We start from the raw sequence: 18,393 nt of genomic DNA on the forward strand, positions 1-18,393 counted from the left end.
GCCTGATGCAATGAGGGCTGAAATGGAACATATGAGAAAACTTTTGCAGGCACAAGAGCAAGAGTTAAAATTTTTGCATGAAGATCCGCATGTGTAAAGTGCCATTGAAGTGTTGGAAATAAGTGCACACTAGGTGTACTATTTCTCTAGTCTAAATTTCAGTTCAGTCTTTGTGTCTTGAGTCTAGTGCCATGTGGCACCTCTACATTTATCCCATAAGTGAGTCTACTCAATCTTGTACTTCTCACCTATAAATTGTAGGTGTCACATCAATGAAAGCATCAATCTTGTGTCTTGTCTACACTCATCTCAAGGTATGTCTAAGCTTTGTGTTCCCTTTTAGTCTTGCTCTCATTTCAGTTTCAGTATTAGCTTTGTCTCTCCCATTTTTCCAACATGGTATCAGAGCAGGTCTGTTCGCCCTCAGTCGCTTAGTTCAGAACAGGCCGTCCAAATGCATGCCACAGCGAAGCTCGCTTCTGCGCCGTCTCTCTCCTCTTCATCTCCTTCACCTCCAATGTCTTGTTCTTCTTCTGTCTCTCTGCCTCGCTTCGCAGGCTTGAAAACCTACCCTGTTTCTACACAGACGCCATATTCTGCTTCTTCTTTCTCTGCGCGTCGTTTCAGCCATGGCTCTGTTTTTGCTGTTGCAGCCCGTCACATCAGTCAGCTGCGCCATCTTCTCCTGTTTCTGCTCGGCCTGTTGATTCTGCTCCAGCGTGCAACTCCAGATCTGCGCCAACAACTGCCCGTCTTCTCCTTCTTGCTGCTGCTGCGGGGGTTCATCATGAAGCTGCCGCCTCTCTACTTGAGCTTACCGGCCTGTCCTCTAATACTGCACATGTAGCAACTACCCCCGCACTCTCTTCTTCATCAACATGTCTTCTCAAGTCGTGGACCTCCTGGATATTCAACTCATGCAACAACTCGTCATTCTTGGATCTCTGGTCTTCTCGACATCAGCTCAACAGGTCCTTTTGTGAAGGTAAACTCCAATGCTGATTTTGGACCTGATGTTGCAACATCTGTGCAAAGGCATTTTCCCCTTTGTTATTTCCCATTTCCTCTTCATCTTCACATGTGGGTTAGCTGTCCATTGGACCAGCCAGACCTGCAGCAGCAAATTTAAAACAGACATCAAGAGTATGCTGTGTTCTATTTTCAGTCTACTCTCTATCTCTTGAAAAATAAAAATCTCAGCTCTGAATTTCATTTACTTCTCTATCTTGTACGGGATTAGACACTGCCAAATCTGGTAAGACCTTCCTATCTCTCTCATAATTATCTATGTTTTTCATGCTATCTACCACCATTGATCACCAATGATGTAGATCATGGGGTAATATCATGTTTATTTGTCTACATGGACTTATCTTGTCCCTATCCAAGAGGCACCCCTGCATTACCCACTCTAGCAGGAGGATTGCCCTTGAGGAGGGATTATCTATCAAGGTCCATCTCTCTGTCTATCTACAATCAGTCAGTCTCTCTGTCTATGTGTCTATCTTGTGTGATCTTACAGTCACATGTCCCTGACACTCTGTCTATCAGTCTATATGTCTCTCTTTTGTGGATTAGCTACCCACATTCTCTTGGCATTTTTTTGTCTATGTCCCCATTTATCTTCTATTTGTCAGTCTCTCTCATGTCTATCTAAAAGTCTCTCTCTCTGTGGGACCACTCTACTGGCTGATTGTCTCTCTCTCTGTCTGTCTATGATCCACTCTTGTCCCTACCCTTGTGGACCCATTTGAGGATATCACTTGAGGAGGGGTGTCTCAGTCTCATGTCTTGTCTCTCAGTCTATCAGTCTTTATGTCTGTCTTCTAGTCTTGTCCATCTTGTCTTCTAGCTTGTCTCTCAATCCTTGTCTAGTCTCTCTGTCTTGCTCTTATCTTTTGTCATGTTATAGTCTTGTCTTTTGTCTTCCTCCTAGTGTCCACTTAAGGAGGGTGTTGGAAATAAGTGCACACTAGGTGTACTATTTCTCTAGTCTAAATTTCAGTTCAGTCTTTGTGTCTTGAGTCTAGTGCCATGTGGCACCTCTACATTTATCCCATAAGTGAGTCTACTCAATCTTGTACTTCTCACCTATAAATTGTAGGTGTCACATCAATGAAAGCATCAATCTTGTGTCTTGTCTACACTCATCTCAAGGTATGTCTAAGCTTTGTGTTCCCTTTTAGTCTTGCTCTCATTTCAGTTTCAGTATTAGCTTTGTCTCTCCCATTTTTCCAACATGAAGCTAGGAAAGCTGATGCAATGGTAGATGTAACTTTTGAGTCCATGGCACGGGAAGTGGGCAAAAAGCCAAGGGAGTTGGCACCTGCCTACCTCCTCCGCAAAGGTGACATCAAAGAGGGGGACGACGGAGAGCTGAAATTCAGAAATCCACCTTGCTTGAAGCATGGAGATCCCGCATGTCAAAGGCTGAAGTCTTTTATGCAAAAGGAAGAGGTGACAGTCACCTCTCATCATGCATCTTCTCCACAAGGCACAAAACCTGACACATATATGTATGCTAGTACTCATGGAGAGCATAAAAGTCACATGCATGCAAGACATGTATCCCATGGTAAGGGTGACAGGTCTGCTTCTAGAAGAATTTTGCCTTCTGAACTGGGAGAGACAATGTCTTATGTAGGTAAGTCACATGCATCTAAGTTTCAAGTTCGTGGAGCACATGCCACCGTGCCTCATGAAACTTCTATGACGGCCCATGGAGCCCATGCAGATAGGGCTGCCCCGTTGGATAAGGGGAAAAGAAAAAGAGAAGACCATGAGCCTCATGCCAGAAGCCTCAAGGAATTCAAAGCAGGTGACAAATCTGTCAAGTTTGATGTTTTTCATGGGGAACATGATGCTTCTAAAGTGTTAGCATTTGTGGCACAGTTCGACATTGCTTTTAGCGATGAGGACTTCACCGAAAAGTCTAAAGTACGCCATGCTAGCATGTTTTTGAAAGTGACCGCTGCTCATTGGTGGATCACTGAAAAGATCACCAAGGATCCCATTTGCACCTGGAAGGAATTTAAGGATAGATTCTATGCTCAGTTTTTGCCACCAAATGCCGAGCAAACTCTCACTCAAAAGTGGGACAAGCTTGAGCAAAGAGATAATGAAAGTGTGCAACAGTATGTTAACAAGTTCTGGAAAGTGTTGTTGGAAGTAACTCCCTTTATGCAAATCACTCAGGATGAAAGAAAGAGGAAGTTTCGCTCTGGACTGCAACCAACATATCGTTCGGGCATTGAATTGCACCCGAAACATACTTTGCAACAGCTCACAGCTTCTGCTCTTGCTACGGAGCAATTGGTGCTCAAGATTAAACAGGATCAAGGAGGTTCAAAGGGAAAAGACAAGGCTGTCCCAAATCTGCAAAAGGGTGGACAGCCACCTAAAAAGAACTTCCGGGAGACTCACAAAGGTGGTAAAGCTGAAAATACCACATCTAAAGATCAGGGCCCAAGGAAGAACAAATTCGGCTTAACCCCGGAGCAAAGAGAGCAATATGCCAAGGATGGAAAATGCAAAGACCACATGTTTCGACAATGCCTAGATCGCAAACCAAAGCACGAGGACAAGCAGACTAAGGCTAATGTACATGCAGTTCCTGATGTGCAAGGAAATACAAGTCATGATGCAAAAGAGCGAATGGTATGCAAGGCTTGGGGGCAAATCAAGGATCAGCCCGCCTTATTCATGTTTGATGACTGTGCAACCGATAACTTCATCTCTATGCAAACGGCAGTTGCATTGGGTATTGAGGTTGAGAACATGGGACCTCAGATTGAAGCCGAAGCTGCATTTATTGGTAAAGAGGTGCAGGTTACCCCATTGATAGGGAAGTTGCGCATACATATCCAGGGCTACCTTGATAATGAACATTTCCTAGTTGCTCCACTAAATGGATGTGATGTATTGTTGGGCAAGCCATGGCACCATAGGCTTGAACCCCGCAAAGACTACAAGTCCAATATGATTTCTTTTATGCATAAAGACCGCATGCATTTTATTGATGCTGGCAAAGAAGGGCATTCCATGTATCACACATCCAAATCAATAAAGCAATGAAAAAGAGTCTTTCTGCATACTTGGTTTTTGTTCGTGATAGCCTTGTGCCAAATCATCAAAATGTGGATGCTATGTCTAATGATAGACTGAATTTTCTTTATGCATTCAACGACTATTTTGCTGATTCATTGCTAGGTGAATTACCTCCCCAAAGGTCCGAAGATCATCGCATAGATCTTGTGCCAGGTAGTTCTCCACCCAACAAACCCGCATACCGAGTGAGTGCTGCACAACAAGAAGAAATCATGAAGCAGGTAAATGAGCTTTTAGAGAAAGATTTGGTTCAGCCCAGTTCCTCACCTTACTGCTCTCCTGTACTTCTTGTTCAAAAGAAGGACGATTCATTCCGCATGTGCGTGGACTATAGAGCTTTGAACAAGCTTACCATCAAGAACAGATTCCCAATTCCGCGTATTGATGATATTTTGGATAAGCTTGATGGTTCGGCTTGCTTCAGCCGACTTGATTTGAAGAGTGGTTATGACCAAATACGAGTGGTGCCACAAGATGTCCATAAAACTGCTTTCAGGACAACCTTCGGATTATATGAATTTTTGGTAATGCCTTTTGGTCTCACCAATGCTCCTGCTACGTTTAATCGTATGATGGATAGGATATTCCAACCCCATCGCAAGTTCACAAGAGTATTCTTTGATGATATCTTAGTTTTCTCCAAGAACGAGCAGGAACACAGAACTCATTTGGTCAGTGTGTTCGAAGAGTTGCGAAAGCATAAACTTTTCATTAATGCCGAGAAAAGTGAGTTTTTCCTTTAAGAGATTCATTATCTGGGTCATATTGTATCCAAAGATGGAGTTACAATGGATCCTGCAAAGATAGAGACCATTCGGAATTGGCCCGAATTGCAAAACGTACATCAAGTACGTAGTTTTCTGGGATTATGTTCATATTACAGGCGTTTCATAAGGCATTTTGCTATGATAGCCACTCCTCTACATGATCTCACAAAGAAGAAAATCACTTTCAAATGGACTTCAAAAGAACAGGATGCTTTCTTGCAGCTCAAGCATTATATGTGGTCTAGTATTGATTGTTCCTGACTTGCACAAGTCATTCGTAGTTGAATGTGATGCTTGTGGTGATTGTATAGGAGCTGTCCTAAATCAAGAAGGGCATGCAGTTGCATACGAGAGCCATCGTTTGCATGATGCTGAGCTTCATATGGATATCTATGAGAAAGAGCTCTTGGCTGTAATTCATGCCTTAAAGATATGGAAACATTATCTTCTTGGGGCTGAATTTGTAGTCAAGACAGATCATCAAAGCTTGAGATACTTTTTATCTCAAACAAAGCTTTCAGAGAAGCAGATGAGAATGGCAAACTTTCTTTCCATGTTTCATTTTCAGATTGTACATACTCCAAGAAAGAAAAATGTGGTGGCCGATGCATTATCCAAGAGGCCTTATGTAGCTGCAGTCTCAGTGGCCTCTCATGGAGACTTATCTGCTATGCGAGATTTGTACCATTTGGATGCTGATTTTTGCCATATATGGACTGATTTGATGGCTGGTCATTCACATGCCTCTTATGTTATCAATGAAGGTTATCTTATGAAGGATAATTACCTATGTGTGGTGAAGGATTTGCGTCCAAAGGTTACGAAGGAATGTCACGCTCCACCTTATGCTGGTCATAGAGGTATCATGCCTACTACACGCATGATTCAGAGATATTTCTTTTGGCCAAGTATGCGTAAAGACATTGAGGCTTATGTACGTGCATGTATTACTTGCCAAAAGGTGAAATTTGACAAGCAAAAACCTCCAGGTTTGCTTCAGCCATTGCCTATTCCCTCGCAACCTTGGGAAAGTATTACTATGGATTTTATTATGGACTTGCCTAGATCCCAGCATGGGAATGATGCTATTTGGACCATTGTGGACAAGTTTAGCAAGCAAGCTCATTTCTTGTCCGTCAAGAAAACCATTAAAGTTGATCATATGGTAAAGCTTTTTCTTGCTAATATTTTCAAGCATCATGGTATGCCTAAATCCATTGTTGGGGATAGAGATCCCAAGACTACAAGCCTCTTTTGGAGGGCTTTATTTGATAATATGGGTACTAAACTTGAGTTTTCATCAGCTTATCATCCCCAAACGGATGGCCAAAGTGAAGCTGCAAATTCAGCCGTGTTGGATTTATTGAAGTGTTATGTGGCAGATCAAAAGACTGTATGGGAGAAGTATCTTCCACTTGTTGAGTTTGCCTACAACAATACAATCCATGCTTCCACGGGAAAGGCTCCGTTCGAGATTATTTATGGCAGAGGGGTATTGCCACCCATCCTTCGTACAAAGGATGAGATTTTTGCAGCTGATGAATATGTTCATGACTTGGATGTAGCTTTTGGTCAGGTGCGGACAACCATTGCAAGGTCACAAGATAAGCATAAAATGGCTGTTGACAAGCATAGAAGGGACATGCAAGTCAAAGAAGGTGATTGGGTTTTGCTGAAATTTGAGAAGGCTAGGCTTCGGAAGAGGCCACAATAAGAAGGATCGTATCCTAAGCTTTCTCCTCGCTATTATGGACCCTTCACGGTGATTCAGAAGATCAATGAAGTGTCCTACAACCTTGCTTTATCTAGTCACTGGAAGATTCACAATGCTTTTCATGTGAGTCTATTTCGGAAATATGTGGGGCCAGATCCTGATGAGCCTGTCACAGAAGATCCGCCAGAGATTGAAGAGCTTGAGGAGATCCTCCAGCCAGAACAAATTGTTTTTCACAAGGAGCGAAAGCTACCAGCAGGGAAGCTTTCCAGGAGATACCTTGTGAAGTTTAAGAATTATTTGCCTATTGATGCCAAGTGGGTAAATGAGGACTATTTTGTTGACTACCCACAGTTGTTGCAGGCATATCTTGAGGCTTTTCAGTTGAGGACAACTCTTTAGAAGCCCGGGGGGATGTCACCAATTGGCCGACCATTTGGTCCATCTCCAGATTTTGTCTCTCGTTCACTTGAGGCCAAGCCGGTGTCTCATGTGAAGAGGCCAGTATTTTGCTGACATGGACGGGTGCCAGACTGGTGCCACCCGTGTATGACCTGGACTGTGTTCTATCCATGGGATTGTCACGCCATGGAAGAGCCAGTATTCGTGCCGTGTCTTGCCTATGGGACTGTCACTCCATAGGGAGACTCGCGCCTGGAACTGTGTCTTACCTATGGGACTGTCACTCCATAGGAAGACCAGGATTTATGTTTTACGTCGTGCCATTTTTGTGCCAACAGATATTTTGTACTTCTTCCATGAACGGGAGATATGTCCATGATACTATTTGCACATGCACTCATGTTCTGCATGTTTGAAACTGTTTTCGCATGACTTGTAATTTTGTGTTTGCCTGCTTGACGTGTTACTTACTGAGCGGGGACGCCTGCCAGTGAGTCGTGAAGTCTACTCTGTCTTCTGACGAGTTTTGGTGCATGTGAACAAGTGGTAAGTATATTGCACATGTTGTTTTAATATTTCATATTTTAACCCTTTGTTTTATAAGGTCATTTGTTCACACTCACTTAAAAGTGGGCACCCACTTAGGAGCCAAGGTGGGGAGCCCCACTTAAGTGTGTGTGGGGGTGGGTGCATGGTCACCTACCCACACCCCCAAAGAACTGGCCTCCCACATGCAAGCGTGGGGAGCCAGCCAAAACTAAGGTTATACTCCACTCCAACCCTTACAAAAAAAGCCACCACCCCTAATGTGAAGGGGAATCGGGCGTTCGTCTCTTCGCTCCTTCAGGCTGCGCATGTACACGAGCAAACTGCTTCTTCTGCACTTCTGTACCCGGCTGCTGTCAGGTTGCTCTTCCTCTTCCGGCTGCAATCAGGCGACTACAGCTACACCACACGCGGCTGCTTCTTCAGCCCTGCAAACGGCTGTTTCACCCTTGTCCAGCAGGCTGCGCCTGTTTGCTACAGGCGCTTACACCACCTGCTTTCTTGCAGGCGGTTGTACTAGTTTTGGCGGCTGCACCAGTTCTTTTACAAGGCAGCTGTACTCTCTGCACTACAGGCAAGCGCAGACTGCAGGTGACTCCTTTCATCAGGCTGTACTTCAGTACCCTCTGCTGGTGGCTGTAATCCCTACTACTGTGGGCTGCGCTGGTTGTCCAGTGGACTGCCCACCATACAAGCAGGCACCTGCATAGGCTGCAGCCAGGTACTATATCTCCTACAGGCGCTGCTTCTTCTGTCTACTGCGGGCGCCTCCATCTCCTCTCAAGGGCGGCTGTGTGCTGTGTATCCTCTCCAACTGTGCGCTACAGGCCGGTGACTGCAAGCTGCCATCCCTTCTCCACTGTAGCCGGGCAACCGTACAGGCTATGTGTCACCTCCATACAGCAACTACTCCTTTCGACATGCTGTGTCTCGATGTCTCTCTCAAGTAACTGCACACAGACACCATGAGTGTTGGTCTTCCATCTGCCATCCTCAAGTAAGTGAATTTTTCAGATTTAAGTAAAGTATTTTGTGATAAATCTGATAAGGAACTCTCTCCACGGCAACACCTGTTCGGTGCCGGGTAGTCCAAGCTATTGGAGAACCTTTTTTTCCGAGAAAATTTTTTTTTTTTTTTCCGAGAAAAAGCTATTGGAGAACCTCAGTCCAAAGGTGTTGAGATCGGGAGAGCCAGGCATTAGTACAAGAGCGCCTGTTTGTGCGTGGTCTTGGAACACCAGTTGAGCGCTCTCCGCGGAGTCCAGTGAAAGCACAGGACCGTAGAGATTGGACCACACTAGTGGTCGTTCTGCTTCGAATATCTACTTCGAGCCTATTTGTTTGGTATTGTATTCATTTGTACATGGACATCATCTGGTTCCTGGAACCCATGGAGCATTGTATTTGTTAAATACTCCCAAAAAATATATCATATATTGAGGGGGGGGTCGGCCCGTTCTGGCCCCAGTGCTGGTGTCCATTTATCTCATTTCATTTCATTTCAATTTCAAGTTGTTATTAAGTTGTCCATTTCAAATTGTGGTATTAAGTTGTGCTATTACGCGTGTGGGTGTCCAACGGAGTCTTTCCCACTTGACAGGATCGGTTTCAGCGCTACAATCGGGAGAAAAGAGAGAAAGCAAGGAAGGGAGGCGGAAAAAAGGGGGAAAGGGAGCGGCGCTGAGAGGAGAGGGGGATGCGGGGCAACAACGAGCAAAGAGGGGGGGGCAGGTGTAGAGGAAGGGGCAGGCGGCGAGAGGCGCAACGGGGCTAGGCAGGAAGAGGCATAGAGAAGGGGGGAAGGCGGGCAGCATGGGAACAGGTGTAGGGGGCGACGGGCACGGAGGCAGGCGCATTGGGGGCGGGCAAGGGGCAAGCGCAGGGGACGGGAGAGTTAGGAGGAGGGGCACAAAGCACTGTGATGGGGAGGTGGGGCACAGGAAGCGGACCGGGGGGGGGGGGGAGCTTTTGAGAGAGCCGCCACTATCTCTTTCACTTTCATCCTCACTCTCGGTGTTTTTTCCTTCCGCTTTGTCATCTTCCCCTAACAATTTTTTGTCAATCATACTAAAATTTTTTCTCATTCTTTTTTTATCATAAAGTGTAACTGTACCCTTTTCCCAATCTTAAACTGCACCCACTAACCTAAGCCATGACCTTCCTAAAATCAAAGGAAAAGCACCCAACCCTGCAGGCATAATGTGAAAATTCACTTTTACATTAACACTAAATACTTTTACATCAAGATCCTTGAGAATACCTAAACACCTTACTTTAGCATGATTTGCAAGTCGAATCCTAAACCTTGAAGCCCCACTTGTTTCTAACCCAAGCCTCTCCACACAAGACTGTGTAATTACATATATCTGTGCACCCCCATCAATGTATGCTTCTCCCATACCTTGACATTTGTGCCAGACATCAATAACTGGGCATATATCCGGAAGCTCCTCTAAGGAGTGCACCTTGACAATGCCTTTCCTTGGTTCCTTGCCTTTTGGATTTACCAACCTTTTCCACTCCCTTCTTAGTCTTGGACAGAGCTCCATGAGTTGGCCATAAGGTATGTCCACCTTCTTGTTAAGAAGATCCTCCTTTAGCACATAGTTTGTTTGACCTAGTTTGTTTGACCATCTCCTAGAGACAAATCTGATGCTTGATAGTGTCTTCTAGGTTTGGTTTTCTTCTTGCTTGTTGATGCTTCTTCTTGTCATTTTCCCTTCTTAGCTTTTGCTTGGTCAGCTTCAGATTCTCTCTCGAGTTCTTTTGACAGGCATGACATGAAGCTCCTGATCTGTGGTTAATTCTTCCACTTGTATCAAGCTTACAGCTGCTTTGCCTTTCTCCTGAAGTGTCAAACCACTAGAGCTTGGCTGGTCCTTGATTTCCACTGCAAAATCATTACTTCGATTAGGCAAAGCTGATGGTAAAGGGTACATATCTCCTCCCCTTCTGGGAGGCTTATCAGAATTAGGGCTTGTATTGCTCCATTCAACACAATTAAAACAGTTGTAGGGTTCAAACCTCCTTCTAAGCATTCCCCTACCTCTACCTCCACCATTTCCTTCACTATGACCTTCACCATATGCTCCATACCCTAGACCAAGTGGCCTATATCTTCTGCCGCTTCCTCTTCCACCCCCTAGCAGGTTCAGGCTCAAGTTCTTGAAGAGGCTGACTACTTCATACATTTCCTTTTTCAATTCATCATCATTTTGATTCTTTACTAACAGTTGGGGTGAGGTTTGCACTAAATTCTTCACTTCTTCTTTGACCCTCTCTTCTATGGTCTCCACACCATGACTTACTTCCTTCCCAAGCTACCCCAACCTAATCACCTTCCATTCTTTCTCCCTGGCTAACTCCACAGCTTCCTCAAAAGTTTGAATATTTTAAACTCCACGTTCAACCTTGAGTTCCCTCTTAAACCAGCAACAAATCTATCCTTTTTTAACATGACAGTAGGGGTTTCACTTCCTAGAGCAACACACCACCTATCCCACAATTTTGTAAAGCCTGCACATAGATATCCACACTGTCTTTCTAAGTTAACCCCAGAATTTCATGCCACACTCGATTAGGATCTTCAGTCTTCCGATAATGTTGCAAGAACTCTTGCTTTGTAGCTTCATAGATGAGTTGTTGTGGAGGATCTCTTGCTTGCAGAGAAGCTTCATAGCCCTTCAACCATTGCCGGGCCTCATCCTATAAGCAATAACAAAGAATCCTTCGCATAAAGACATGCTCTTGCTTGTTTTTTATCAAACAAGTGATCTCCAACTACGGCAACCCATGGAAAAGTGGAAAATCTTGAGCCATAACAACAAAAGTGGCAAAATCAAAGGTGCCTGAAATGGGCTCCTCAGTGGGGGCACCAAAAGGATGTGAGGTGACGAGCAGCAATCAGTCTTTGCCTCTACAACTAATCTCTATCAAACTCCCAACCCTTAAAATATTCTCGAGGAGCACTCTATGACTCTTTGTTAAACACCAATCACAATCATGACAATCCCACGCTGAACAACATATACACTCGAAGAAATTTCCACAGCAACCTTTCCCTTTCCAAGAAGTGGATATGGTAATCTTGCTGGATATTGGGTTAACACACACCCAACTGACAAGCAAAGCCACTAACACACTTCAATGGAAATCAGTCACACTGCACTAAACCTCACATATGAGTTCCCAAAAAAAACCCAACACACAAACATTGAAAGAAAGTGAAGCAAATAGAAAACACAAATGCAAGCCTAGGTACAAGACCTGTAAATGCTAAAAAAATGCCTAAAAATGGTAGAAAAATGCTGAATAATATCTACTAAAATATGCACATGCAGGGTCTCATAAAATGAACACTACAAGCATGCAAAGGTAATGTAGAGCCTCTAGAGATGATATAATCCAACACCTCCTCTTCAACACCAGAGGGGTGGTCCAATAGTTCACATGAGATAGTGTCCAAGCTCACTTCACAAAGTTAAAGAGCCTCAGCCTTCTGCTATCCGCTCAGGCCTGATCTGCTCCTTAGAAACAATCCAAGAGGTTCCTAGATAGCCTCAAACACCAAGCCAAATCAGTCCCACAAAACAGCCCAGAAACTTCCCTGAGATCCAGTCCCAGAGGCGACCACTGCTCACAGTCAACTCGAAGAGAGAGAAAAAAACAGTGACAAGAGAGTTACTGATGGCCTGGGTTGTAAACGAGGGGAGAAAAGACTTTGTCTAGCCTGCTGTCCACTGTTCGACAGCGCAAGGGGGAGAAAGGACTGTCCAGCCTGGTGTCCACTGTACGAGCAGCGCAAGGGGGAGAAAAAACTGTATGACCAGCTTCTGGAAAACGACCAGCAAAGAAAAAGCACACAGCTGTACAGCTAGTCTATGTCAACCAGCAGAGGGGAGGATACTGCCACTGTACAGCATGTTCCTTGTGAGGGTGCTGCTGTACGACCAGTCTGCAGCAACTAGACGAGAAAAAGAGAGAAAAGCTACTGCTTCTGTACCACCAGCACTCCAAGGAGAGAAACGTGCTGCTGCCCAACGATCTGTATGACCAGAAAACTAGGAAGCGAGAGAGAACGCCGTCTGCTGCTGATGGTACTGTATGGCCAGCGAATCCAGAGAAAAGCACTGCTGTCCCCCTTCTCTGTGTGTATGCGTATCACTTCTCCTCCTCTTCATAGAGTCTACCCCCTCTATTTCAAGCATATGCTTGCTTTTCCCATCGCTAAAAGTGGCAGCCTCTCCAAAAATACCATAAAATTCCTCTTTTTGGGAGTTCAAAACAGCCGCCATATATATATATATATATAAGCTTGCAAGATCCATGCAAAGCTAGGCACCCACTTGAAGTGTTCACACACAGCTTAAAAATTCAGGCCCACTTCATGTATATGCTCCTTGTCCAAATCCCCATATGTCCACCCACTTATAAATAAGTGTGAACAAGTATCCTTATAAACCATATAAGTGAGTAAAATCCTGTAACCTTATGTCATGTAATCTGCCTTCAGATAGAGATGCCAGATAAGCCTTCACACAAGTTCTGCGAGACAGGACTTGGCTTTACATAGGCCTCTTTCATCCTATGACTTCGCTGCTTCTATGGAAAACCCATGTTCACACCTTGGCTCAAATCAGTGTATGAAACACTTGTCAAGACTGGATGGGACCAAATGGTGACATCCCCAATTGTCTCATGAGACAGTTGTCCGCAACTATATAAACTTAGTACGAGTGGAAAAATACCCTTCAAGTATTGCAGATGGACTAACATAATCTGATTATTAAAACCATAATTCCAAATCCATTGTAACCATAGAATACTCGGCAAGAGTATGAAGTGATTGCCAAGGTTATTAGTCCTGAGACCATGTCAAGCTGCATTTGCCATACATGTACTGTCATGTCAGGCTGTATAAGCCACACATGTTCTGTCACTCGTAACGCACACATGTGATGTCATGTCAAGCCTCAGAAACCATACATGTTTTGTCATGTCAAGTTTCACAAGCCAGACATGTCTTGTCATGTCAAGCCTCACGAGCCACACATGTCCTATCATGTCAAGCCTCACGAGCCATACACGCTCTGTCATGTCAAGCCTCATAAGCAACACATGTGCTGTCAGGTCAAGCTTCACAAGCCACACATGTCCTGTCATGTCAAGTTTCAGAAACCATACATGTTCTGTCATGTCAATTTTCACAAGCCACACATGTCCTGTCATGTCAAACCTCAGAAACCATACATGTTCTGTCATGTCAAGTTTCACAAGTCACACATGGCCTGTCATGTCAAGCCTCAGAAACCATACATGTTCTGTCATGTCAAGTTTTACAAGCCACACATGCTCTATCATGTCAAGCCGCAAAAACCATACATGTTCTGTCATGTCAAGTTTCACAAGCCACACATGCTTTGTCATGTCAAGTCTCAGAAACCATACATGTTCTCTTGCCAGTCAATGGGCTCACACCAGAGTCCTTCTTGGGAATCCATCCACATACATGCAAAAGACATAAACTCCTGTTGACATGTCAGTGGGCTCACACCGGAGTCCTTCCAGGGATCCATCCACATACATGCAAGAGATGTGAAATCCTTCTCCTCAAAGCCACCACCGACACGCTATTGTCCAGGACAACCCTACATATCTTTGACCAACCATCATACAAACGTAGAATACCTGCCATGTGGTCTCAAAACATCTCATAGACTAGAATCAACCAATCCATGATACTGATAAACAATTCATAGTTTTGTAACCGCATATACGACATATTCTAGCATCCCATACCACCATAATGCTCCCCATATGAGATCCTTGTGTAGGCGACAGTTCTAGCATCCCATACTGCTAGGAGCCTCCAATACACAAGACCAAAACCATAACTATTTATCAAAACCATAGAAAAACCTCTTCCAGAATCAACAATTAGTTATAGGCATTGCGGCCATAGTACAAGAAAGTAGAGATCCATTCCAGAAAAACTGAAGACGTTGTTGCCTACAACAAGAGAAATCTCTGCTTTCCTGAAACACACTCAGAAGAACACACTTGCTCCTTGTACTTTCATGTGAGGGTGAGTTTGCTTAAAAACCCAAAAATTCTAAGTATATACAAATATTGCTTGAACCAAAAAGTACAACTTACAAATAAGGTAGTACTTAACCAAAAAGGAAGCATGATCATCGGAGGAAAAAGTATAGCTCAACCTACGCCAAAAACTATCCTCATGTACAAAAAAGTTACTCCACGAAGAAAAATCCTCGATAATGGACGATCTCAAAGCTCCTGAGACTCGGCTTCATACTTATCTGCTTCATACTCGTCCTCCGAATCACTCAAAATTATCAATTTTGCGCAGTGAAGTGACTCATGGTCACAGAGGCCACAATATCCACAAGTAGGGGAAAACAGTAATGGCTTTTGGGTTTCCTATAAACTGTGGGGACCAAGAATCTGATCAAGCTGGAACCCAACACCGTTTTTAACTCTGCACTTTGGTTTTGTTTTCTTTCAAGAGACTTCCTCAAAACCCTAAGAAAGATCAGGAGTCCTCTCCAAATCCTCGTGCCTATCCGGAGGAGTCATCGAAGAAGATCTAGCTCTCTTCTTTTCGTAGCAGGAGTTTTGGTCCAAACCCTCTAGTTGTTGATTCTTGTACTGTAGAGGAGGATCCGGAATGATATGTTGGTTAGCTGAATTGACCTCGATATCCCCGTTCTCCCAAAGATATCTGTAAGCGAGATCTCTAGGGTTTCTGCATAAACTTAAGCAAGATCCCCAAAGATATCCATAACACCTTGATCTCGAGCCACTCTGCCTTGTAGAAGCCTATTAACATAAGGGTCCCTTCTATAGAGTGTCAATAAGGCTTCTTTGTCAGCCAATCGCTTCGACAATTTATCCAAATTTCTCACAAAAGGACTGTTGCTCTTTGTCAAGAGTCTTATGAAATATAGTAGTCATCTGCTCAAGCAGCTTGTCTGGATTATTACCAACAAAGCTGACCTGTCCATGATAGGGAAGCTATCGAACCCAGATTCCACCAAGATCTTTTCCTTTCCAAGAGTCGTTGTCAAGCCTGCTGTGCTAGAAAGGTTGGGCTCTGATACCAATGAAACTGGACGGGAACCCAGAACAATGAACAGACACTTCAGATGACAGCAAAGATATGAAAACACAGTAGAAATAACCATAAACAATGCTTCAGGGAACACAGATACAGATAAACCAAGGTGCGGGTGCAGTCCTGCACCAGATTTTCCACAAAGTTCACATGAGATAGTGTCCAAGCTCGCTTCACAAAGTTAAAGAGCCTCAGCCTTCTCCTATCCGCTCAGGCCTGATCTGCTCCTTAGAAACAATCCAAGAGGTTCCCAGATAGCCTCAAACACCAAGCCAAATCAATCCCACAAAACAGCCCAGAAACTTCCCTGAGATCCAGTCCCAGAGGCAACCACTGCTCACAGTTGACTCAGAGAGAGAGAAAAAAACAGTCACAAGAGAGTTACTGACGGCATGGGTTGTAAGCGAGGGGAGAAAAGACTCTGTCCAGCCTGCTGTCCACTTTACAACAGCGCAAGGGGGAGAAAGGACTCTGTCCAGCCTGCTGTCCACTGTACGGGCAGCGCAAGGGGGAGAAAAAACCGTATCCAGCTTCTGGAAAACAACCAGCAGCAAAGAAAAAGCACACAGCTGTATGGCTAGTCTATGTCGACCAGCAGAGGGGAGGATATTGCCACTGTACGGCCTGTTCCTTGTGAGGGTGCCGCTGTACGGCCAGTCCTCTGCAGCAACCAGACGAGAAAAAGAGAGAGAAGCTACTCCCTCTGTACCGCCAGCACTCCAAGGAGAGAAACGTGCTGCAGCCCAACGACCTGTAGGACCAGTAAACTCGGAAGCGAGAGAGAGAATGCCATCTACTGCTGATGGTCCTGTATGGCCAGCGAATCCAGAGAAAAGCACTGCTGTCCCCCTTCTCTGTGTATGCACATCACTTCTCCTCCTCTTCATAGAGTCGACCCCCTCTATTTCAAGCATATGCTTGATTTTCCCATCGCTAAAAGTGGCAGCCTCTCCAAAAATACCATAAAACTCCTCTTTTTGGGAGTTCAAAACAGCCGTCATTTATATATATATAAAAGCTTGCTAGATCCATGCAAAGCAAGGCGCCCACTTTAAGTGTTCACACACATCCAAATCCCCATATGTCCACCCACTTCTAAATAAGTGAGTAAAATCCTGTAAACTTATGTCCTGTAATCCGCCTTCAGATAGAGACATGCCAGATAAGCCTTCACACAAGTTCTGCGACAAGACTTGGCTTTACACTGGCATCTTCCATCCTGTGACTTTGCTGCTTCTGTGGAAAATCCCCGTTCACACCTTGGCTCAAATCAGTGTATGAAACACTGGTCAAGACTGGACGGGACCAAATGGTCACACTTGCCATTTCCCAACAGTCCAAACTTCTCACACCACACTACCACACCTTCTTACCATTCCCGTCGTTGGCTACCTCAGCTTCCACACGCCCACGCCATGCTTCCTTTGCCATCCCTCAGTAGGCAACAGGCTACTGTCCACGCTGTGCCCATGTGCTTACTAAATGATGCAGGCAAGAACCCTCAGAGGCAACTGATTCCTTGCTCACGTCATCCCATGCTTGGCATGCCATGCCATTCTGATCTTCCACATTGGCCGTCGGATCCTCCACCTTCACTATGAGCTACCTTAGTCTCTTTTTTAAAAAAATCGAATCACCCCCCAAACACAACATCATACTAACCCTTGTTCACATACTTAAGAGGCAATTTCACCATGCTAACCCAAAATCTCATGTGTCCCAAAAATAAATACCCCATAAACTTGTCTTGCCTTTGTACATATGCAAAAACTCCACCATTAGTATATGGTCATATGCAAAGCCGGGCAACAACACCCATACCGTGAGTAATATACATGTTACCCTTTGAGACTACCAAGTTACTCTCCCAAAAACAATGCTTGAGACCATCAAGTACCTCTTCCATTGTCAGTTGTGAAAACCTCCAAGACATTGCTGCTGCCAAGACCTTGTAGTAGAATATATAAGCCACATCAATAAACTCCTGGAAGAACTGTCATCATGGCTTGAGCTCAAACACATATACCACTCATGCAAGCAGACGATGCTATAAGGATACAAAATGTAATGATGCAAAACCAAGACACATCCAACTAACAAAGGAAACATGCCATAACACCTACTCTAGATACAAGCCAACTATCATTGCTTGGAACAAAAACACCAGAATACTACACATATATACATGTTTTTTTGGTTTGTTTTCTCAGCCTCACATCGTCTTTGTTCCTCTTGAGGCTGCCACATGTGTCTGAAGCTCGAACTCGTATCTATAAATCATGTAAAACACTGGACTATTGTGTTAACTCCGCAATGGAATCCCCGAGGTAGAGATCTAGGAAGGGATCTTAGTGATAACTAGTGGAGGAAAGGGGGGAGGAATAGGTGACGAGGTATCCCGAAGAGGTATCCGCTTCTCCAAGGCTTGAATCATAGCCTTGTACTCGAGCATTTGTTCCCCCTCTTGCGTTATGATATGCATAAATTCCTGGAAGATGGCTTGCATTTCTCCACTGGGAGCTTGGCTTCTTGATGCAATCGCTCTACAAAAGGAATTGTTTCTTCAGGGGTCTTGTGTTCTCTCTCATCATCAAAGTTCGCCATAGTGGGAGTGGTCAAGTTTTTCCCTGACCGAAAATAAACCATCCACTATGTGTGTGGGAGACGTTTCCGGTCGCTTCTGAAGGCCATAAACCAACCGTCCTTCAAGGGACATGAGTCAC

General features: G+C 44.5%; 1 protein-coding gene across 21 annotated transcripts in view; it reads right to left on the minus strand.

The window, feature by feature from the left end:
- The window catches only part of LOC147605447 (urea-proton symporter DUR3-like), a 109,648-nt gene that overhangs the window by 71,077 nt on the left and 20,178 nt on the right, over positions 1–18,393 (minus strand). For 5 of the 21 annotated variants that reach the window (XM_086793207.1, XM_086793208.1, XM_086793209.1 and 2 more), the window contains one exon: positions 17,568–17,663. The exons of 11 other annotated variants lie outside the window; for them this stretch is intronic. In XM_086793207.1, the coding sequence (XP_086649333.1) occupies positions 17,568–17,663 (96 nt within the window). The remainder of the gene's footprint in view (positions 1–17,567; positions 17,664–18,393) is intronic. 5 more of the 21 variants (XM_086793216.1, XM_086793217.1, XM_086793218.1 and 2 more) reach the window with 2 other exon arrangements.

This window comes from Cibotium barometz, chromosome 59 (assembly GCF_041138505.1).
Source record: "Cibotium barometz isolate CiBa-2024 chromosome 59, ASM4113850v1, whole genome shotgun sequence".
Classification (NCBI taxonomy): Eukaryota; Viridiplantae; Streptophyta; class Polypodiopsida; order Cyatheales; family Cibotiaceae; genus Cibotium; species Cibotium barometz.